We start from the raw sequence: 23,051 nt of genomic DNA, 5'->3' as shown, positions 1-23,051 counted from the left end.
CCCCAACAAAAGCCCAACCCTGGCACAACTCAGGGGGACGCCTGCTCCCATCACCCTCCGGGCACCGATGTGCCCGCTGTCGGGACTGGGGGTGTCTCCTTTCCCCACAACGCATGGCACAGCCCCGCCAGCACAACCGCCTCGCGCTGACTGCCCACGGCTATAAATAACCCCCGCGGCTGCCTGGGCGGCCACACACACTCCCGCGCTATTTCAGGCCTGGACGGGGTTCAAAATTCCTCTGGAAATAATCGGCATCCGCCGGCTCGGGAGGAGGATGCCCAGACACCGAGCGAGCACACAACGCCTGCGCCTCACAGGGGCCCCCCGGCACCTGGGGCCTGGTCCCAGCTGCACCTGCGGGGGCTGCAGGCTCCGTGACCCCGGCCAGGTTTTGGGGTCCCCGTCCCCAGCAGCGTCACGCTGCGACCCTGAATTCTCCAGCTGGTTTTGTGATTATAAGCAGCTCGGTAGCTGCTGAGCTCGCTCCCAGCCCAGGTGGCCCCCCCAGAACAGTGATGGGCTGGGGGCTCCTGCTCTGAACAGCTCTCGGCTGCTTCCCACCTGCCTGGCTCAGGGAGCGGCTGCTTTTGGGGGAAATCCCAGGTTGAGCGATCACAGAAGGGTTTGCACTAAATTTTGGGGACTAAAGCCACGGTCAAGAAGGGTCTGTGGTGTGCATAGAAAACAGAAGCTCTGGCTATGCCTGTATTTTATTTAAAACTGGAAGCAGCAAGAAGGTGGCGATACAGCATAGTTACGTGTGCAGAATGATCATAAAAGCTAAAATAGTATTTTTGTATTTTCTCACATTATTAATTACTGGCAGGGGGAGGGTGCACTTGGACGCCGAGAGCAGCAGCTGCCCATGCGGAGCAGTCGCACGCTTTGGCCTTTCGTTAACTTCTTGGCCGTTTACTCCCTTTCCAGCCCCAATCCCGCGAGGTGCTCCCCCTGCCAAGCATCCAGCGTGCGCCTCCTGCTGCGTCCCTGAGCTGGGCTGCTGCTACCGGGTATTTTGCTCCTCCAAGGGACGGTCCCAGCCACGGGACTCAATACCTGCTGCAGAGACCGATCCCGCGTGCGGTGCAGCGGGGCCAGCACAGCTCCTTGCCAGCTCAGGCAGGGCTCGGCGCCAGCATCGCCTCGGTCCGCGTCCGTCCTGCCTGGCCTGTGGCCTCCTGGAAGCCAGCGAGCGCTGGTGCTGCCTCGGCAGGACAATTCCTGATGGCGCCCGGTTGTCCCCTTCCTCCCGGTCGTCACCCTCCTCCCGCAGCAGCCCTGGCAATGCCACACAGGGGCTGCGGCCGCTCCGTCCGCCCGGAGCCCCCCAGGCTGCAAGGAGCCCCCGGCACGCTGCGTGCCGCTGAGGCTCGGGGCCCTGTCATAGGTAGAGGGCCACCAGGACGTAGACGACCCAGCTGAAGGAGGCGAAGAGGCCGAAGAGCAGGCTGAAGAGCACCAGCGACTGGGCCTTCCTGGACGCCACCTTGGCCTGGGCCACGTCCCCACGGCTCAGCGCGGCGCGGGTCTGGCACGGGGGGAAGGAAGCGGGAGGTCAGCGGGGGCCCCGCGGGGACGGCGGCTGGGTTTGGGGTGAGCCACCCTGTGCCACCCTGTGCCACCCTTACCTCGTGGGAGTAGACGAGCGCGACGACGCCGGTGAGCAGGCAGCAGAAGACGGTCACCAGCACCGACTCCACCAGGTAGTCCTTGGGCGGCTGCTGGCTGGCGGCGGGCGGCGCGGGGCTGGGCCGCGGCTCGAACTGGAAGGCAAAACGGGGGCGTCAGGGGGGCACCCGCCGGGGTCGGACCCTCCCCCAGGGGGTGGGGTACGGGCAGGTGGGTGCCGGGGCCCGGCTGCGTACGAGGATGAAGGGCAGGGGAGCGCCGGGCTGCGGGCAGGGCCCGAGGCCGGGCTGGAAGGCGCCGGAAGGCTGCGGGGCGAAGGCGGGCGCGAAGGGCGGGCAGAGCAGGTGGGCGCTGCGGGGGTCGGGCGGCGAGTAGGGCGGCGGCTCCCCCTCGAAGGCCGCGGGGCCGCTGCTGGGCGCCGCCACCGCCCGGGGGCCCCGCTCCGCTCCCGGGGGGGGCCCGGCCCCGGCCCCGGCCTCGGCCCCGGCCCCGGCCTCCATGCGGGGGGCGCTCAGGGGCACCGCGGGCGGCCCCGGCCCCGCGCCCCGCCGCCCCCGGGCCCGCACCTGGAGGCAGCCGGGGCCCGCCCCGCGATGGGGCCCCGCCGGCGTTAATCATTGACCGGGCCGGGAGCGGGGCCGGGGCCGGGGCCGGGGCCGGGGCCGGGGCCGGGGCCGCCCCCCCCTCCCGTTGCTCTGCGCCCCGCGCCCCCCTCCCGCCCCGCACGGGGGCCGTGCCCGCGCCCATGGCGTGCACGCGCAGCTCGCGGGCACGCGCCGCTCCCCCCCCCCCCCCGCGCGCACCCCGTGCCCCCCCCCCGCGCCTCCCGCCCCGCCCCGCTGTAGGTGCCCTCCCCCCCCCCCCGGACTACATCTCCCGGCGTGCCCCGCGCCCCGTCCCCCCGCCATGGCGTCCGCCGGTGGCGGCCTCGGCTCTGGGCCTGGCGGCGGCGGCGGCGGCGCGGAGCCGGAGCGGCCGCACCCGAAGCCGTTCCTCATCGGCGTCAGCGGCGGCACCGCCAGCGGCAAGGTGAGCGGCGGCACCGGGCGGGGGGGGGCGGGTTAGGGGCGGCGGGCGGCCCCCCCAGCCCCGTCCCGGTGCGCCCCCCCCCTCCCCCAGCCGCCTCTCTCAGTCCACAGTGTGCGAGAAGATCATGGAGCTGCTGGGGCAGAACGAGGTGGACCAGCGGCAGCGGCAGGTGGTGATCCTCAGCCAGGACCGCTTCTACAAGGCGCTCAGCGCCGAGCAGAAGGCCAAGGCGCTCAAGGGCCAGTACAACTTCGACCACCCCGGTGAGGCGTGTGGCGGGGGGGGGGCGCTGGGCTGGCGGGGGGCTTGGCCTGGGGCTGCGCAGAGACCCCCGGTGGGTCTGGGGGGGGGGTCCGGGAGCTCCCTTATGGGGCCGGGGGTGTTACGGGGTCGGCGTTTGGTTATAGCTGCACCTGCGCAGCCTCCTCCCTGCCTCCGAGCCTCGGTTTTCCCAAAGGGAGCTGAGGCGTGGCTGGGCTGGTTGGAGGCCAGCTGATGCTTGAAGGGCTCGCGGTCAGCGAGAAGCGCCGGAGGCGTGCGAGGGGACAGAAGTGCGTTCTCCCCCGCCAAAACACTGGTTTGTATTTCGAGTGTAGGTGCCGGTTCTGTGAGACCTTGGAAGTTGCTGCGGGTAGTTACTGCCCTTAACTGCACCTGTGCACGGAGCAGTGTAGGGGAGGTGGAGAGCGTCCAGGCCTGCGTGATGCTCTTGTCAACTTGTTTGCAGCTGTTGAAAGGTTCTGTAGTAAACCACAGAGACTCCCAAATTCTTTCCTGGTATTTCTTGTCCACATAAACAACTGCTCTCTTTGCTCTGGGGCACGCTGCTAATTGCAAATGAAAGGATGATCTGCCCTTGGCTGAAGCCTTGTGCCTGCTGTAGGTTCAACGGGGTGGATAATGCTCTTGAAAAGTGTTACAAATGTCTGAGGTTTTCTAAACTACTTTCAGCTAACAGAGGTGCACAAAATTATGCAATTACCGAGTAAAATCACACAATTAACAACTTTACATTTGGATTTTTAAATTAAGTGTATTGTAGTTTGTTGAGAACAGCAAATTCTCTCTTCCTCATCTCTGTAACCAAATATAACAATTGTAATTTGGGTGGGGGGTGTCGGACTGCTGCTGGTAGGAAAAAATAAGCTGCGAGTTCCTTTTTTCCTAGTGTAATACTGGACAACATGCTTTTCCTACGGGTCTAGGAAATCTGAGCAGAGCACTTGATGTAGCAGCATCTGAACTTCCTCTTTTAAACCTTCCTCTTGCAGATGCTTTTGATAATGACTTGATGCACACAACCCTGAAAAATATTGTTGAGGGGAAGGCAGTCGAGGTACCCACCTACGACTTCGTGACCCATTCTAGGTAGGTTCCAGTTTGGTGCACTCCCTGCCTTGTGTGCTGGTATCCCCAGGCACAGCGGGGACAGGCTGCTCAGTGTGGTGCAGGCCCCACGTAACAGCATGCTCTGGGTATTTTTTCATGGCAGGCTGGCGGAGACGACTATGGTTTATCCTGCTGACGTCGTTCTCTTTGAGGGGATCCTGGTTTTCTACAACCAAGACATTCGGGACATGTTCCATCTCCGGCTCTTTGTGGACACAGATTCCGACGTCAGGCTGTCCCGCAGAGGTACTGCACTGCTGTCGGAGGCAGCATCAGCCTGCTTCTGCTGGTGTTCCTCATCCCTCCACATGCATGTGGTAAAACTCATGTTTTTTTATTTTATTTTCCTGTTCTAGTTCTGCGAGATATGAAACGCGGGAGGGACCTTGAGCAGATCCTCACCCAGTACACCACGTTCGTCAAACCTGCCTTTGAGGAGTTCTGTTTACCGGTACTAAATGTCTTGCTAACTTGATTTATCATTTCCGGGGAAAGAAGGAACGGGGTTGCCTGGGGATTAGCTGAACCATAGATGCAGCAGCAGTGGCAACAGCTTTTGGTATTTGTATTTCATGAGTGAGTTCTATGCTTTGCCCTCTGCCTCATCTATGTCCCTTCTCCTTGTAAGCACCACGGAAATCTCCAGCAGCTATGCACGTTTCCTCACTGCTCGCCACAATGGCTGTTTTAGCATAGGTCCCTTTGACTGGGAAAACTCCCTCTACGCGTTTATTCTTAAGTCTTGCAGAAAGAAAGAAGAGATCGGTCTTGCGTTGTGTGGTGTAACAGGCAGACTTTATAACTCTGTAATGGTCCGCCTCTGATTTTTTCCACTGTTCCCTGTTGAGAGTCTGCTGGAAACCAATTCAGGTGCTCACGTAACCAAATAAATTTGTAAAAACCCTTTGAGGACAAAATCCTGTATGTGGATAAAATACGATGGAAAAGACTAGCTCAGGTTAGATCAAGGCAATGCTGGGATTTGTAAAATACTTTTATTAGAATTGCTGAATTTACCAGCCTTTTTATAAGTAGGAAAAAAATCGAAAAGCAGGGGCCGTGTGGATGGTAAAAATCAATGAAATGCCATCAGAGGCAGGAAGGAATTTCACACGTGCACTGGGTACCTTGGCTCTCAGCAGAGATTTGGCAATGGCCTGTGAAATGCTGATTAGATCCAACTCTTAAACAGACTTCAGCCTCGATGTGACAGCATACTCTTCTGAAGTGTAAATGCAAGTACCCCCCACACTCGGGCTACTGCTCCTTCCTGGTGATTAACTACAAAGGGACAGTCAGATCAAGCCTTAAATCTGCTGTATGGTACCCAGCATAACTTCTAAATTACTGTGGCAGAGAGCTTTAACTTACAACACCAGAGCATAAAACCTCCATCTTTGCGCTCAGTTTCTAGTTCTAGCAATTTCTTTTTAGAATAAAACCGCCTTTCCCCATTAATGGTCTCCATCACCATTGCTGTTTTGCAGACGAAGAAGTATGCAGATGTGATCATCCCCCGAGGAGTTGACAACATGGGTAAGAGGGAGTTCAGTTCTCTGCCTGATTTCTCTGGGGAGCCCACGTATGGGGCTGGGGAGAGCACACGGCACACCCCTGCCTTGTTTTCATGCTTTTAAGCGTGCAGTGTTTTGCTGGTGGGGAGAGAGCTGCTCAGAGTCTGACCTGGGTTATCAGCTGCTCAGGCTATGGAGGGCTGGAACAAGCGATAAGGAATTGGAGATGCAGAACAGGACACCAGTTCTAAAGCTGATGCTGGAATTGCTGGTCCCTGCTAAGATCTGACCTCACTGCAGAGGGTCAGCATAGCTTCATTTAAGGGCTGGTTGTTAAAACTGGAGTTGGACAGGGCTGGATACTCCACATTTTCTAGATAGTTCGGCCAAGAAAGCCTACACCTGTCCTGTATTTCCTATTCCTCTCTGCAGTTGCTATAAACCTCATAGTGCAGCACATTCAAGACATCCTAAATGGAGACATCTGCAAGTGGCAGCGAGGGGCAATGAACGGCCACGGTCGGACCTACAAGCGCCCGTTCCCTGAGCAAGCAGAGAGCAGCAACGTGCTGGCAGCTGGCAAGCGGTCCCACCTGGAGTCCAGCAGCCGTCCGCACTAACCGGTCAGCCCGAAGGCTTTGCCTCTGGTCCACACCAGCACTGAAGACAACTTTGGGAAAGAAAGACTTCAACAAAGCGGTTGGTGAAGTGCCCTTTAAATTATCATAGCAGCAGGGGGGGCTGCTGGTGCAAAACTTCGTGCGGAGAGAAGAGGAAGGAGTTGGACTACTGCCCCTCTCCTCTCAAAAACCCCTCCCCTGTCTCCCTGAGAGATCTGGTCTGTTACTCAATGAACTGGCTAAAGGCAGTTCTGCCTGCCTTCTTATTTTTTAATTTTCAAAATGGAATCTATTGCTGAAGCCTCACGTGAAAGGTGAATGCTTCCAGGTATTTAGCAAGATGCCCCATTCCCTGATGCTGCTGTTTCTTAGGAAGATCAGCTGCCTCAACAGTCTCTTTTTCCCAGACTAGATCACACCCTCTTAATTCACACAAGCAGGTGCAGTCCTTACTCTTCTCCACCTTGCTTGGGACCTTGAGTTCTGGCACTGCTCTCCTGCTGGCCAGCCTCCTTTGTAACCTGTAGTGGCTTGTGGGGGCAGGAACTCACCTGTAGGGTAATCTCTCCCCCAGGATAAAACAGAGCCAGTCTGGGACAAATGGAGACTTGCAGCTCTTTGAGAGGACAGGCCCAAGAAGTGGTGTGATTCTCATTCCTAAGTGATACCTTCAGGATAAGCTCCTGAACCTTGCTGCGCTGTATGCAGAGGTTTCAATTTTTGTACCCTTGAATGTTAGTGAACGTATGAGCTCCAACTGGATTGAGTTGCTCATGGAAACAGAAACCTGACCTTGTCAGTATTAGTGTCGTTTAGGGCATTTCTGTACTGCTGGTTGCATATTCTGCTGGGCGGAATCCGTCCGCTTCCAGAGCTGGGTGGTAAAATTGGCAAGGGGGAAAGCTGTGAATTGCAAGACCCTCCTTCTGATGGCACAACAGCTGGCTGGACGTTTCTACTGTCATATACAGTCACGGTGACTAAACTCACGAATGTTCTGGTTTTCTAACAATGCAAACAAAAAAACCCCACCACTACCATCAGCATAAACCAGACAAGAAGCTGGTGGTGTAAACACTGACAGCCAAGTTACTGCAGTTTACCCCCAAATAAGTGATACTGCAGCAATATAAAGTTTCTGGGAAAAAAAATCTGAAATGAAGTTGGGCCATTGAAAATGTCCTTGTATCCTTCTCGAATCAGTACTTAGAGTAATTTTAAAAATGGGTTGAGGGGAAAATGTTAGGAAAAGGAATTTTTTTCATATTTGATTATAGTTTTTTCTAAACTGGAGTCTGGCTGTATTGTTTGTGGATGTGTTACTTTGGCTAATAAAGAAATGAATAAACAGTGAACAGAAATGACCATTTTATATAAAAAGTGTTACTGTACTACATCTACTCCACCAGCAGCAATGTACAAAAAGGAACACCGCTGGAGATGCTATTACACTCAACAGCTCTTTCTCACATTGACTCAATTATTGTAGTTCTGTATTGGCTGAAGCTTTAGAGGAAAAAAAAATAAGAACGGCAGTCAGCATGTCCTGGTGTTGTCAGCGCTGGATGTCAGTAAAGGTTGGTTATCTAGTGAGCACCACCCTTCTGCATTACAAAAATTTAATGCTCAAGAGAAGGCTATTTCCTAATGGCTACTGGGTGCTGTTTAGGTCAGAGTGACAGAGCATGAGAGACTGCACTGAAGCACTAGCTATTAGTGCAGCTTTAAATAGTCACTAAATCTTACTTCAAATGACAGGTGTTTGATTGCAACTTCTTCACGGGGAGAAGATCAAGGCAGCCTTGAACAGCACCTGTTAGGGCAGTAATAGGGCAGTAAGGAACTCCACAGTAAAAAGCACGATGGTCTGTCTAGGACTGATGCTCTTGGTCAGCTTTGATCTCGAGTGCAAGAGCCTGCTGCTGCAGCCAAAATAAAAAAACAAAACACCAACCCCCACAACTGTGGCACCAGTACTGTGTCTCTCAGTGGATGCATGTCCATGTACATGCTATTACATCCCCCCCCCCCCCCCCCCCATGAAAAGCCACCCCACAGTCCTTAATTTGCACTTTCTGCTACTTTAGGAATTCCCCTGCTGCTGCAAGTTAGGGCGTGGGCTGAGTTACTTACACCATTTTACCCTGAACAGATGCACATGTTAGAGCAGCTTTCCTGCATGATTAGTTTACCTTGCTCAGAGTTCTTCTCCCAGTGAGATCTGAGGTGTAACCCTGTAGCTCAGATCAAATACACTGCTGCTGCTGCTAATAGCAGGCCATAGGTGTTAATAAAAGGGCTGCAAGGCCTCTGGATATATTTGGCTTTGTCTGACTTCGTGGCTTGCCCTGGAACCTTGCTTTAGCTTGTTTAGCTTTAACAGCAATTTTCTAATGCCCAATTTATCTTACTTTTGCTTAACAGTATAAAAATGATGGTCATGCTGCATGATTATACATAGAGAAAGTTAACACATTCTCTGCAAAACGACCTATTTATAATCTTACCTTAGTGTAGAGAAACGTATCATCATGCAGCTGAGAGCAAAGGCACTGAATGTGGGGGCACAGAATATGCAGTAGAGGAATACAGTCATGGTACGATGCTGAAGAATGTAGCACTTATTACTGATAGTTAAAAATGTGGACTTTGGAGCTGGCAAAACCCAGGAGTAACAAAGAGAACAGAACATGAGGAGTGGCTGTTTATAGGGACTTCTGTTGCAACAACAAATTGCAGACCAAAGTGTATTGGTGGTGGGAAACATAAAAAATGGCCCCAAGTGCAACACAGAGCAAGAAACCATCACCATACTCCCAGAAAAGAGGAAAACCCCTTACAATGCACTTTTCTCAGCAAAGGATCTGCAAAGGGATACTGATAACTTATTGTTGACTGAAATCCACACCCTTCAGACACAGAGGGATGGGGGGAAGGGAGAGCTACTGTCTGTAATAGTATTTAATAAAAGATTTTTTTCTAATTAGATGCAGATTACTAGCAATTATTTGACCAGCCTTTAAAAAAAACCCTGCAATACGAACAACAAATTCTTGGCTTTGCATAAAAGGTGTGCTTCCCTTTTGCCTGTAACAAGACCATCAGCGTTACTGTTTTCGGATAAGGATGTTCCAGCTGTCCTTCCAGCGCAAGTCCTTGAGTTCAGCAACAGACAGGGAGGGCTCCCCGTAGGTCACAGGGCTGAATGTGCAGTAGACGAGGTACACTGAGGAGAACCAGGCTACGATCAGTGCTCTGAACATGGTCTTAGAAAGCAGTGATCTGGGATGAGAGAAGAAAAGAACGGTCAAGTTACATCAAAGCCAGCTGAATGCTCTGTCCAAAAGGAAGACATAAATATTGCTTATTGTTTCTAAAGGAAAATGCCAGTGCTGGGGGAAAAAAAAACACACACACACAAAAAACACAAAAACCCACTGCTTTCCTGCAGCAGCTTGCCAAGGTGCCAACCCTGGAGAAAAGACATGTCAATTGTCTATCTGTAAAAATGAAATACCTGCAGAGATAATCACTGAGATGCTGTAATACAATGGGAATCAGGAGAATCTGGAAGGTGAGGGCAGGCAAGTAGTGGTACAGGAAAAGTGTCTTCTCCATCAGGAAGAAGGGCAGGTAATTCACAGCCCAGCCTCCTACACAGATCTCCCCAGCTGATACCCACAGCTGCCATGCATCTGTGGGAAACAGGAGAACATCTCTGACTTGTTTCATCTCAAAGCACAGGCCCTGGAAATTAAAGGTTTTTTTTAAAAAGTTTCTTTAAAATAAAGTTTTAAAGAAAATAAAAGGCCATCCATTCACAGTGTGTTTATTTTTGCCTTTTTTTTTAATAGCTTGTGCTAATATGACCTTTAACTTTACCACACTTAAACTGAGGGGAATGGCTACAATTCTTTTTCCATGCCTTTATGACATACCCATCAAGACAGAGTACTGCCAACATGAAGCAGTATCACAGCATGTCAACAGAATATACCGCCAGAAGGGTCAGCATAAAACTGCCTGGCCACATGGAGGAGATGGAACCTCTGTTGGAAATACCGTATCTAAAATAAATCCCTCCCCATACAGCCAGTATCTATCTCTATTATTTTTATATCTGGCACAAAAGATCTCAGTAGAATCCAAATCTGATGCCTGGAGCTCTTTTATGTCCAGGGAATGACTCAAATACTATGCTGGCTGTAGGGGAAAAAAGCGGATGCTTTATACTTTTGTGTGTCACAAATAAAAATGTCAGAGTTAAAGGGCAGGAAAAGGTAATTGCCAAGCACATAGTTGAAAAAAAATGTGGCTTTGGGTCCATTAAAGTTTAATAGACCAAGAGCCACCCCCAATGGAGTCAGACCTTCAGGAATGTCATAAATTTTTCTCCGTCGTCGTACCAAGTACCACAGGGACAGACACACATAGATCACAGCAGCGACGTTAGCTGAAGCCCAGGTGAGAACATTCCCAAGGAGATGGATCTGGGCCTGTTGGACAGAAGATGGTCTAAACCAGAAGAAGGAACATGCTGCAGTTCTTTTAGGTAAGTTCAAATATTACCTACACATACTTGCTAAATTAAACTTCAGCACGTGCCTGGCTAGTAGTCTGATCTTTCCTGAAATGAAGCAAGCAGATAAACTTTGCCGCTTTAAGACTCTTTGGTGATGTACAGGAGTTAAAAGATGCTATCGGAAATGAACTCTTCTTCTAAATGGAATTAGTAATGGAAACTATTAAAGTGAAGTTTTCCTTTTTAAAGAAAGTGCAAGATGACACGATTTCATTAAAATAAATCACGGTCATAGTTGTATCACAAGACAAACAAACAAACAAAAAACACATGTTCCTACCCCTCAGAAAAAGAATGTTTGCTTTGAAATGTTAAAAATTCTTGACACAGTAAGGTGTCCATCCTGGACCACCTCCTTGGCTGGAACTGCAACCCTGCTCTCACTCATACTTGAGTACGTATCAGCACTGAAGTCTGCTTCCTTCACCAAGTTCGCATTAACTCCCACCTCTTGTACTTACACCAGAGGTCGGGTGTAGCCAGTAGGCAATATTTGTATCCATTGTGATCCAGTCAAGAGCAGAGGAGCTGTACTTATGTTCCGTGTCTTCATTTTTCAGTGTGAGTATCTTCCACTAACAAAAAGCAAACAGAAGGCTTTCGGAATTAGAACGATGACTGAGACAGCAGGCAGAGATGAACAACTTCAGATGTAAGATGGTAAGTTCTTAACCTGAGATTGGAGAAATATTTTTCATATTTCTTACTGGATATTTATCCATAAAACTCTTTTATTTGTTCTTATATAATGAACTTTTCTTAGTGAATTTCTGAAATGTTAGTAAGGGGCAACGAGACTACTGACCGCACACAACACAATGCTGCAGTTCAGCTTCAGAGAACTTAGCATGCCCAACTGCTCCTCCTCTCTTTTCTTTTTTTACACACTTCTAACAGCAGATGACAGTTGTGCTGTCATCTAATGCCCAAGTGCATTCATAATTTCTTTTTTTTTTCAGCGAGGAAGCCAAACTACTCTATCAGCAAGGAAGAACCAAGGAATTCTCAGGCTCAGAGTCTGCAGAAATGCTTTGGTTACTGCAACAGAAGAAAGGATGAAGGGAATAGGAAAACGTTCACCTGTAATTCTGTGAACTTTGCCATGAAGCTGAGGTTTTTACTTATGTCCATCTGTGTGGGAGAATGGAGTTCCACTTCCCTCTCTTTTTGCTCTTGGCCTGGAAGAAAACACTATGTCTCAGAAATAACGTAACAGCTAGAAACCTAGAAAGGGGAACACCCATGTGATACACCCTTAGCTCCTCACACTCCAGGAGGACTTCAGCACTACATTTATGGGAGCTATCTGAGGAGACTTGTAAAGATTCTGACATTGTGGTAGAATCAAAGCCCACTGAACGGCTGTCCAGACCCACTATGTCTGAGTGTGGACATCCCCGTGTCAGCGATCCTGAGAATATCCCCACAGAAGTTAATTCCACCAGACTGAGCCCTTCCACCAATGCCCCACTGCAGGAAGCCCCTGCCTTAGTCACAGACATCAGCTTAGAGAACATGGCTGAGACGTACTTTTCCCATATCTGTGCTCTTCCACATTCCACACCATGCTCTGGTGGTAGCCTTTGGACAGCTTCTCTCCAACCACCTCTAGCTGCCGGTATCCCCACTCAGGTAAAGATGCTCCACTGAGCTGAAAGTGAAAGACGATTTTAAACTTACAGTCCTGCCAATCTGAACCCCAGGCTGGAAGTTCCTAGGCCCTGACTGAGCAGCTGATCACAGCTAGGAAGTATGTGAAGAGTCACCATGCAATACCGTTTGAACAAATGCTACAGCCATAAAGTCAGTGATTCTGGCAAGCTTTGAGAAGAGATCCTTCACTGTTCCATCTGCTGTCATATACTACACAGACTCAGCATCGATTTCTGAGGCCATATCTAAGGCTCGGTTGTGTACAGTGATCACAACCTTTTCAGAAGCAGGACGGCTCTGCATGCTGTGAAAGAATGAAGCCATGAGTACAATCACCTGAAACACATGCTGCCCTTTTACCATATTGAGCAAGTTTACTGTTTCCTTTCATTTATTTATTTATTTTGTTATTGGGCTTATGTGGTTTACGCATTTTGGAGCAATGAGATTAGTAGTTCATGAGTTTATGAGTTTCATGGAGGAAAAGCTATAGGCAAATAAATATAAATCCACTTACCTTTAGCACTGCAGAGGTGTTCACGTGAACAAACCTCACTTCTGACAGAATTGTCTTCCACACATCTGTGTCAGACTCCCGATTTACAATCTCCTACAACAGTGAGATGACTTCTGATTAGCATTTTGTCTCAGCTGTTTCTGCTGGAAAACGATGAGCTCCTCCCTTCCCTTTGACTACTCACCACTCTCCAGAGGTTCTGTGCTGGCATGGAGACGTTATAATCAATATAGCAGGAAACTTCTTGGGAGTGAGGGCTAAGAGGGGCAGCAACATCATGCCTGTAAGCCAAGAAAAATTAGCATTCACAGATCCTCTAGTACTATTTTCCAAAACCGTTTAAAAAAAAAAAGAAACACATAAAGTTAGTGGATTGGCTTAGAGCAGATTCAGTAATAAGGCAAATAACCCAAGTAAGCCATTCATACAGACTGCACTGTTTATGCTGAAGGAGAACACTCCCTGCTACCGAGAGCTGCCAGCAGCAGGCGCAGAGGAAGCCAATGCAGACAACTGCCATCCTGGGCTGAAGAACAAGCACCGATTGTGACAAACAGAGATGCTGTTCACTTGGGTTTCCAGAAATGAACAGACTAGGTTTGGAAGGGACACAGCAAAAGCCCAAACTCAGGATGCCCCCCTTCCTGGTGTGCATGATATTCAAGTACAGGCTGACTCGCTCTGGGCAGCAGTCAGGGCACCATTTCAATGCTGCAGCCTCTGCAAAACAGCCAAGAATCTGTGGCAACAAGCCACAGCACAAAGAATTCTCCAACACATCCTCCTGACTTTCAGAGCGCACCCTACGTGCAGGTGTGCGCCACCAAATTCAGTGGAGCCATTACATGACTTTGTGTTAAAAGTCACCCAAAATACTGCGGAGGAGGAGGGATGAAGACTCACCAAAGACACTGCGTATTTAGTCTGAGAATTATCACCAATTGTCAACGAGGCTGAATCCACCATTAGCCCCTCTAAAGGCCACCAGTACAGAAGACCAGAAACAGCAAGCAGGCACTGACCAGGGTTTATTCAGTGACACACACAATTGACTTGATGATCCAATTGTCAAATTAACTGCAGAAAAATAAATAAGCACAGGGCATCGTTTCCCTGGGGCCCAGGGATGGCCTGTGTAGCTAACCATGCGAGGTCCTTCCTAGCCCCACCATTTTAAGAATCCACAAATAACAACGTGTGTAACATGTGCAAGGGTCACTGCACTTCACCCCAAGCAGTTATTCTGAAGCACAACAAAGCAGAATAAGCCAGAAGTTTTGGCGGAGCAAAGGATAAGGGAAGGACTCACGTGTTGAGGTACCGAGTCGTGATGCCGTGGACCAGCTGCACGATGTGTCCGTGCCGGACAGGACGGGGTGGGTTACTCACCACCAGCTGCTGCCTGGTGAAGTGACACACAAGAGGAAGTGGTCACATTCTTCTTTCTAAATAATGCAACCTTGTCATGCACAAGGCGTTAGGTCAAGATGCTGCAGATAGGGACTGACATTCAGGCAGCAAGATGGGAAATCCAGACAATTTGTAGATTGTACCAGAATGGAAAGAAAGCTCATCATGGCTAAGGCAAGTTAAGGGCAGAATGACTCAGGGGATCAGTGCTGGGATACCGACACCCCAGCCATTATGTCAGTGGTCTGAATCTAGGTCAGTTAGGAGCAACTTCAGATTATTCCCACCCAACAGCTGTTTGGTGGCCTCAGTGAAATGAGTAAGTGCTTCAGTGAGGTCTGACAGGTGTTCTTACTACAGCTGATGGCACTTTTGGCAGGATCACAAGAGAGATCAATGACTAACATTTCCACCACGGAGACCAAGCTCTCATCTTGCTTCTGGACAGGGCGAATGCATGTTTTGGCAAGGGGGAACACTGCAATTCACCTAACTGCTGCCTATACTTCGTTATTCTATAGAAGAACTTCACATCCTCCAGGGTTCATGGGAGTCCTGAGTTTGAAGATAGGAAGATAGTGGGTTTCTGTGGATCTCACAGGGAGTCTGGTAGGGTCCCCACTTGAAAGGTTTACAGTATGGACAAACTTCCCCAGTGTGGATATGATTTATAATGGTACGCAAGGCCTTTTGGTAGGACTGTTTATACAGTTCCCAGAGCAATGTAAGAAACCTACAAAAGCAACTTTTTGATCAGTGTAAAATGATATCACACAAGGGCTTTTACTGGCAGAACCACAAGAACAAAGAGTCCTGCTCCTCCCTGACAGTTACAATGTCAAAACACTTAAGCACAAACCAAGCCCTCTCAGGCACAGACACCCACTTGGAATCTCTCCTGATGTGGCAGATTCTACAGCTCATCTCACACTTTTGATACAAAGAAATACTCAGTCTGCAAAAGTGATTTCTCTTGTCTTCTGAGACCCATTCAAGTTTGATGAAATTCATCAAAACACTCTAATGCCATGGCTCCCATGCTTCAAAAAGCTGAACTTCACTTACATGCAAAGCACCTAAAGAGTTCCATCAGCCTCATGACTCTTTAAAGTTCCCCTTGTGCACAGCACAGCCCATGTTCCGGCAGATGCAGTTCAGACAGAATTTCTGAGTCCTCAGTAATGCTTTTAACGTATTGAGAAGGACTGCAAACAGCCACTCTTACCAACTCTGCAGCTGAAATTACTTGCTCATGACCACAAATGGCCTCTAAATCCATACACAGAGAATACTAACATCCAGTCCAACTTGTGCCCAGTTTAGGTTTTGGAAGCGTATTGAAGCTACGATTACAGCAGCTTGGCATTTAAATATTTTGCATACTCACATTCCAGGATCTTTGACAATCCACCAGTTGTTCACATCCTTGAAGGGATAGCAGGTCACCTGCTGTTGATGGGAACTGCCTCGGCCATTCTCATACCTTTACAGAAGTTAAAATAAAACACGTGTGTAACAGTACGTTTCTGTGCTCAACAGTCACTGCTACACAAACCAGCACTGGATCACTGGCTCCATTCCTACACAGCACAGAGAATCTGTGCATTTGCAGTGTTCTCTGAAGGTTTAAGGAAGACATATGCAGGACAAAAACTGAGATACCTGCACTGTCAGATGAAGAACCATACTTTCACCCTAACAGTACAGAACCAACCAGATTTCTCACCTGATGGGGTAAGTATTTGTGTGAGAATGGAGCCAACACTGCATGGGCTTGCCCAACACGTTCCGCAGAGTGATCTGAGAGCCATAGGCCACCTCTAAGGGCTGACCCTGAGTGATTCGAGCCAGCCCCCCCTGAGAAGCATAAGGAAAGGGTAAGTGGAAAGAAGCAGAAACAACTCAGAGGCTGTATAAATTCTACTAAGAGTCACTTTTTACTTTAACATAGTTGTATCTTAGCATAATGCCTTCTCATCTGGTTTTATCTACAAAAATCAAATCTTGCAGCACCATACTCACCAGAAAGTAAACACATCAAAGCCTGTAACCTCTACAGGGTCTTAGGAAATATCCCTAAAGCCATGCTATTTCAAGAGACAGACTAAACACTCTTCTACTGTAAATCATACAATCCCCCTTTAGTTTATAAAGTCATCACTTAAGAGTTCAGCACTGTATCCTTCTGTGGAGTTTCCTGTAGGAAAGGACAAATCTTCAGCAGAAGACTGAACATATTGTTCTTGGTTCACTGGGAAAAGCCTTTCATCTGCTATTAGGATTTCAGTCCTCATTGCTTTAACTTAAAGCAGTACTACAGCAGCAAAGTAGTAAAATGACACAAAAGGAACAAATGTGCAGGATCACAGGAACAAGAACGCAGACCCTTCTTCTAACTGTGAACACAGGACACATCTCCCCCTCTTCTCCCCTAAAAAATTAGTTTCACGACTTCATTTACCTCTAAGCTGGCTTGGAAAGCACTTGTCATAATCTGGTCATGAGGCCCAGAGCGATACAGCAAAGTCAAGTGAACATAGAAGAAGGACAGGTACATCGCCACGGGGATGATGATGAGGGCCAGTCCCCTAGCTAGAAAATGGCACAGTAAGGAAACCTAAAAGAACACAGAGAACTCACTAGTTTCATGCTCCTGGTATTAAAAATCCTAAAAATGCCCGTTCATTTGTTTTGTTTTGTTTGCCTTTTTTAGGTTTCCCCAACCACCCTCACTCAGCTGTAACTCTGAGGACAGCTGGATAACTTCAGTTGAGGATTGAACTGGAGCCAGCAGGAGGTCTGTGAAACACTACAGGTTTTGAGCGACAAATCATCAAGACATGGATAAGAGCAGAAAAGCCAGCCCTATATACATGTTTTTCTTAAACTTAACTTCATCTTTCCCAGCAACTGAGTTGGAGAACTGTTTTATGGCATGAGGGTTTGCAGGCATGACAAAGAATGTTAGTGCAAAAAACAGCTACAGAGAGCATTGTTATCTGAGGGCTCACAAGGCACCCAGCTGGCTCCTGTTCTGAAAAGTTACACACAATATATTTTGCATGTTGCACCACCTACATTTGACAAGTTCTGGTTTCCTAACATGTGCCAGAAGTGGAGTCCTGCGATGGCCAAGAGCAGCATATAGGTAAACAGGCCCATATATTTCACTCTGAAACGAGAGCACATAAAAACTGAACAGGCTTAAAAACTACACAGATTTACTACTATTACTTAATGCATGATGTAAACGTTCAAACTTTCTCTTGAACCGGATGCATTTAAGTCCAAGGGCTTAGATTCAAGACAAGCGTGGTACAACATCAATAAGCTTCAAGGCTTTAACACCACATGATGTCATTTGTTTGCTCATTACATTAAATAACTGCAGTCATAGACAAACCTCTTGATAACAAGGTGACAGATCACAAAGCACAGGGTCTATAAATTCTGACTTACTGAAGCTTCAGGTAACAATGAAGGAGAGGTGAAATGCTGATGCTAAATTTAAACATAAAGCTATCTATGAGAAACATGTTTTGCTCTTCCCTGGACCTTCTTATGCCCAGTATTGCTCGCTGTAAATTGACATCCTCTCTATAGAAACAGTCTAACTCATCAAAAGTCATAAAGAGGTCCACTCAGAAAAGCACCAAGAACGAATCTTGAAAATCTGAAGCCCCTCCGATACCTCAGATGGCAGGCAGGAAAGTCAGCAGGACAGACAGACATGCCGTCACTTACCCAACTGCACAAGAACAAGCCACTCCAGTCAACAGAAGCCAAACCCACCAACTTGCAGAGAAGGAACTTAAATAAAAGGACAAAGAAAACAATGTTAAGGTGATATCTGGGCACATTCTTAGGATCCTGAATTTAGGTCATTTGACTTGAAAAACCCTCCTCTACTCCCTACTCTGCTCAGAGGTATCTCATTCTGAACCTCCCAAGCCACAAACTCTCAGCCCTGACCTACAGGATGTTCTTAAACGTACCTCTCTGTACTTTGAAAAGCAACACCGAACACTACCTGCCTTCTGATACTAAAAATAAAAGAAATGCACTAAGTCACTTGCTGGCCTCAGTTTACAGATGATTTTATTTCACTAAAGATTACTTTAGTTTAACCTCTGCAAGGATCAGAGAACGTGTGAAATCACAAGAAGAGACAAAGATCCCTAGATTCAGTGCCTGTAATTGGTAACAAAGGAGCATAAATTATCCTATTATCCTCAGTGTTTCTGTGGATAGAAGGAAACTTTACAATATAAAATCTGTGTGGGCAAAGGAACGCTCCCAGGGGATTTTATTTTTATTATAAAATGACAACCTTGCTACCAGTTAAAACTGTCACAGTCTGTGACAAAGAGTCACCACAGGAATACCCAAAATGATGGGAGGCAATCCAGCTTTACCTGTGCCTTTGCAAATTGTAGAACTTCAGGTAGGACAAAACCGCAAGTAGGATAAAAAAAATCAATATGGATTCCAGGAGCATGAACCTTGACTGAGTGATCAAAGAGTTCTCTGTTGGAAAAGAGACAGACAAAAGCAGAGAAACTTATCTGTAGGCAAGTGCCACGTCAGACAATAACATCATTATGCAACAGAAAGACCTGCCCCTTCAAGGACAGCCGATTCATATGCAATCCTACTGGCTATAGCAGGGAGGTGTTGGGTTAAAAGAACAAAAACCTTCCAGCAGGAACAAAGTACATGGCCAATAACCATCTCCAAAGACAAAGAGATGGGCAAGTAGCAGAGTCTGTCAAGAGGCAGATAAAACTGCTGTGCTTGCCTTCAAAGGCAAAGAAAATCAGTGCTGGGAGATCCAGACACTTCTCATGGCAGCAAGAGTCAAGTCAGCGACCCAAGCAGGCATGATGACAAATCTTTAAGAAAGGGAACTGCAAGGAACTGTTTTGTGCAGGATTCCCCAAACCAGAACCAGAGCAGCAGTTAGCTAGAAGCCTCTCCTAGTTCCTCCAGAGCACTAAAGGGTTGATGAAAGGCTCTTTCCCTTTCAGGCATCTTCCAGCAAAATCTCAGAAAAAAAAAAAAAAAAAACCAACAACTGAGACACACACACCAGAACAGTGTCAAATCGCGGTGCAAATGCCACAAGCAGTTTGGAGATGAAGAAATTTGATGAGCTCCAACTGTAAGTGGGGTCATCCTGCTGTTATAAACCACTATGTTGTAACTCGTCCCGTAAACCTCTAAGGATCAGAGTACTGGACTCCTTGGATGCAAGAAATGTGGGTTTCTGTGAGGCTGTTAAGGCTGCCCACTTTGCTCAATAACAAAGGGAACTAACAGTATCTTATATAAAGTCTCAGCCCAGAACGGCAGCCACAGAGCTCTAAGGACGAGAGAGGCACAGCAGAGACAGATACAGGTCAGGGCCGTTCTCCCCATGAATGCAGAACGGGGTTCCAAGGAATAAACTTACCTAAGAGAATCAGAAGAGCACCTCCAAGCGCGGCACAGTGGGAGAACTGCAGTTCTACCAAGATCTGGTATGCTAAAGGGATACAGAGAGCACCAGCCAGCGCTGGCAGGAGTCGCAGGGACCAAACAGGAACGTTCATGCTATATTCTGAAATCAGAGATAACAGTCACACACACAGATTCGGAAGATATTAATTGCAGAGAAGCCTGATCAGTACGGAATTCCTTAGGACTATAACTACATTCAACAAGTTGCTGAATTTAATTTCTACTTTGAGTACCCTATTGACAGGCTTGTACTGCTTAAACTATTTTAACTGATTTTAAAAGTCTGTGCTATAGAATCACAATGTCTTGAATTTCTGTTAGAGACCAACATAACACTACTTTAAGAGGAACTGAAGGTGTCACATAAAATATTATTTCCACTAGTCAGGCAAAAGGAGTCCGTCAGCCGCTGAAATACTGCTTTTTTCCCCAAAAGAATGAGACAGTGAAGATCTGTTCTTACCAGCTCCAATCCTGTTCCATAAGAAGTTTCCATCAAATCCTCCTAAGTAACCTACAGCATAAGCAACAACACAGAATTTCCAGCGTCAAAACAAGTATAAAAATGGGTGCTAAACTGGTCCTGGAACCGTTTCTCAAACACATAGCTTCTCCATGCATGAAAGCCCTCTTTCCAAAAGGATCCTCTTTTGTACTGTTTTGCCTGCAGCAGTGACTGATAATGTGCAGAGGCATGAAGAATATAAACTGGGAACAACAAATTCTCAATGACACAGTGACATGTGTATTTAATCCCTCCTTCCCATACAGACACTCTTATGCTGTGCATATCTCAGCTACAGAAAGGAACTCAGGCCTGAAACTCCGCTTGTTGTCTACTGTTTCTCGTCACTAGCAATTCTCATCTTACTTTCCTCTTCATCCAAAGGAGTGGATAACAATGAGGTAATGGATACATGGCTCCATCACTTCCCCAGCGCTCATGCAATAGCCCTATAACAATACTAAATAAGGGAAATCTTAATTCTCTTTACATCAGGATCTCTCAGCTGCCTTGTGCTTCTTCCCCAGTGAGAGGATCTGAGAACTCATTTCTAACCAGCACTTCTCTCTTCCTGAGCAGCAGGCAGTTCTCAAATTCAGGAGGCACCCTACCTCCCAAAGCTAGCAGCATATGGCCAAAAGGTGGGCCGCTGTCATCGACGAAGAAGATTCTCTTCATGTAGAGGGAAACGAATTGGCCATAATAAACTTCATCAAAACTGAAACACAAGAGACAGAAATGCATTAAGTCTAACTAGAAGTATCCTGGCTACAGAGAGTCTAGGGAAGGAAATACTGATCCACTGGCAGAAGGCTAAGAATATAAGGAAGCACCACAGCTTTGGCCCCCTTACCTTCCCCTCAGGGGTTTCTGTTAGGGAGACACTATCACTTTACACACAGAGACTGACATCAGGCAGCTCTGCTCTGCCACGCCTCCATTCTTACTCACAAATGCTTAAAAAACAAAAGTCTGTGTTGGTCAAGTAGGAAGCAGGCTATTTTACTCACACCACAGCACGGGGATAGGAAAGCCCCCAAAGCCGGCTTATTAACCCCATCACAGTCAGTGCCACAAGGTTCACGTTTATCTCCGCAGTAACCACAACTGGGTTCTTCAGAAATCCCAACATCCTGTCAAAGGTCTGTCCAAACCTTCAAGGACAATCAGAGAAGCACAGCAGTCACCATTTCGCTCAAAAGCTGGTTCACAACAAGCACGCACGACCTTCTCCGACTAGCAGCTCATGGTAACTGATCTTCTGAAGGTCTTTTTTCCACATTCATGTGTTTTCTGCTATACCTACAGTAGTAACTCTGAAAATGAAGTTACTAAAGTACTGTCTGCCCACACACACCTAACTTTTCACCTGCCCTACTTCTACATTCATATAGTTCTCTGTCATCAATATTAAACTGGAAATTTTGCTTATTCCTACATTGCTTCTGCAGAAACACAAGAGCTTAACTCGAGCCTATATTCTGCTGCTGTTTGTGCTGAGCAAAGCTCCAAGCCCCACTGATGCTAGCGATAGGAAAGCCATGTGCTCAGCCGCCAGACTGCTCAGGTAGCTTTAAAAAGAAAAAAAAAAAAGGTTACTTCCTTATAAACTGAGTGTATTTGCTTGGTGGGTGGGGAGTAGAACCCACAAACATCCTCCAGCTAAAAAGCAGGCTACCTGCGAGGGGGATGTAGGACTGCAGCACAGCCTAGTGGGGGAGCGCCGCAGAGCGCAGGAGCAAACTGTAACGAAGCATGCCGTCAGGAAACAGTAAGGAATCCGTGCTGCACCTCCGCACCTCTCTGTCACCGCACGTTACCGGAACGAATCCTTCTGCATGGCTTTGGTGGGGGGCCAACAAAGCAGGACGTGAGCATACTGCCACCGCCAGATGCGGTGCCACCGTTGTTCCTTGCTGCCTACAAAACACAAGCGCTGGTCAGCTTCAGCTCTGCCTCGCCCTGGGCACCAGTGAGAAGCCCCCCGCCAAGCTGGGCTCGCCCCCTGCCTACCCCTGGACAAAGGCAGGGCCCCTCCCAAAGACCCTCTGATGGGGACGCCCCCGCTCCGGGCAAGTCCCTGCTCCCCGCAAGAGCACAGCACCACCCCCACCGGGTCCCTGCACCTCCTGGAGCACTGTAAGAGGTGCTGCCTTGTGACTGAGGGGGGCAGCAGGCCCCAGGCTTCGCCCCCCCCTTGAGTGAACGGCACCCCCTGACCCCACACGCAGCCCTCGAGCCCTATGGGACCAACGGGACCCGACCTCGAGCCCTGGGGAGAGGGGCCACTGCCCCCGCCAGGCCTCGCCCCCAGCCCCCCCGAGCCTTACGGAGCTGAGGGGGCGGCAGGAGCCCGGCCCCCGGCCCCCAGGGGAAGCGGCGGCGGCACCGGGAGCCGGGCCCGAGGAGACTTCGCCCCCCTCAGCGGCCCCCTCCTCCGCACCTAGTAAGCGGCGCCGCGCCGCCGGATGTGACGTCGGACGCAGCAGGAAAGCGACCGCGCGCGTTGCCACGGCAACGCCTGCCTACAGGGAATGGACCGCAATGTCATGGCGGCTCTTCGCTGGGTCCTGGCAGGGTACACAAGCACGCCGTGACACGTCGCTCGGTCCTGGCAGGGCTACGTCATTTTCTTTAACATCTTAAAAATAACCCTATTTGCTTTAAAACCTTTACCCAAAAAAACGAGAGGAAGGCCTTA

The 23,051-nt window shown here is 48.8% G+C and overlaps 3 protein-coding genes across 9 annotated transcripts; 1 reads left to right on the top strand and 2 right to left on the bottom strand.

Annotated features, from left to right (window-relative positions):
* Positions 1–695: 695 nt before the first annotated feature.
* On the bottom strand, positions 696–2,161 carry PRRT1B (proline rich transmembrane protein 1B). The gene is made up of 3 exons (XM_083807198.1): positions 1,869–2,161; positions 1,632–1,766; positions 696–1,531 (listed from the first exon to the last, which is right to left on the bottom strand). Exons 1-3 carry the CDS (start codon positions 2,130–2,132, stop codon positions 1,385–1,387), a joined length of 546 nt encoding a protein of 181 aa, XP_083663324.1. The 5' UTR covers positions 2,133–2,161; the 3' UTR covers positions 696–1,384.
* A 339-nt stretch (positions 2,162–2,500) lies between these two features.
* On the top strand, positions 2,501–7,564 carry UCK1 (uridine-cytidine kinase 1). The gene is made up of 7 exons (XM_083807190.1): positions 2,501–2,661; positions 2,765–2,924; positions 3,933–4,029; positions 4,154–4,296; positions 4,407–4,501; positions 5,538–5,586; positions 5,997–7,564. Exons 1-7 carry the CDS (start codon positions 2,539–2,541, stop codon positions 6,182–6,184), a joined length of 855 nt encoding a protein of 284 aa, XP_083663316.1. The 5' UTR covers positions 2,501–2,538; the 3' UTR covers positions 6,185–7,564.
* A 1,312-nt stretch (positions 7,565–8,876) lies between these two features.
* Positions 8,877–22,918, bottom strand: POMT1 (protein O-mannosyltransferase 1). 7 transcript variants are annotated; one of them, XM_083807174.1, is made up of 21 exons: positions 22,794–22,918; positions 22,029–22,270; positions 21,361–21,504; positions 20,962–21,068; positions 20,309–20,359; positions 19,799–19,945; positions 18,762–18,873; positions 18,091–18,156; positions 17,425–17,518; positions 16,808–16,963; positions 16,073–16,203; positions 15,734–15,829; positions 14,246–14,338; positions 13,121–13,217; positions 12,937–13,029; positions 12,297–12,417; positions 11,847–11,944; positions 11,228–11,341; positions 10,554–10,680; positions 9,702–9,879; positions 8,877–9,466 (listed from the first exon to the last, which is right to left on the bottom strand). In XM_083807174.1, the coding sequence occupies exons 3-21, from the start codon at positions 21,480–21,482 to the stop codon at positions 9,292–9,294; spliced, it is 2,178 nt and encodes a 725-aa protein (XP_083663300.1). In that variant the 5' UTR covers positions 21,483–21,504; positions 22,029–22,270; positions 22,794–22,918; the 3' UTR covers positions 8,877–9,291. The 7 variants fall into 7 exon arrangements, with proteins under 7 accessions (XP_083663300.1, XP_083663302.1, XP_083663297.1 ...); XM_083807176.1 differs by having other exon boundaries at positions 22,150–22,270; XM_083807171.1 differs by having other exon boundaries at positions 22,681–22,838.
* Positions 22,919–23,051: the final 133 nt, after the last annotated feature.

Source organism: Anser anser (genome assembly GCF_964211835.1).
Source record: "Anser anser genome assembly, chromosome: 21".
In the NCBI taxonomy this organism is placed as follows: domain Eukaryota; kingdom Metazoa; phylum Chordata; class Aves; order Anseriformes; family Anatidae; genus Anser; species Anser anser.
Note: the sequence above shows the minus strand (reverse complement) of the source record. Positions and strands in the feature narration are given on the sequence as shown.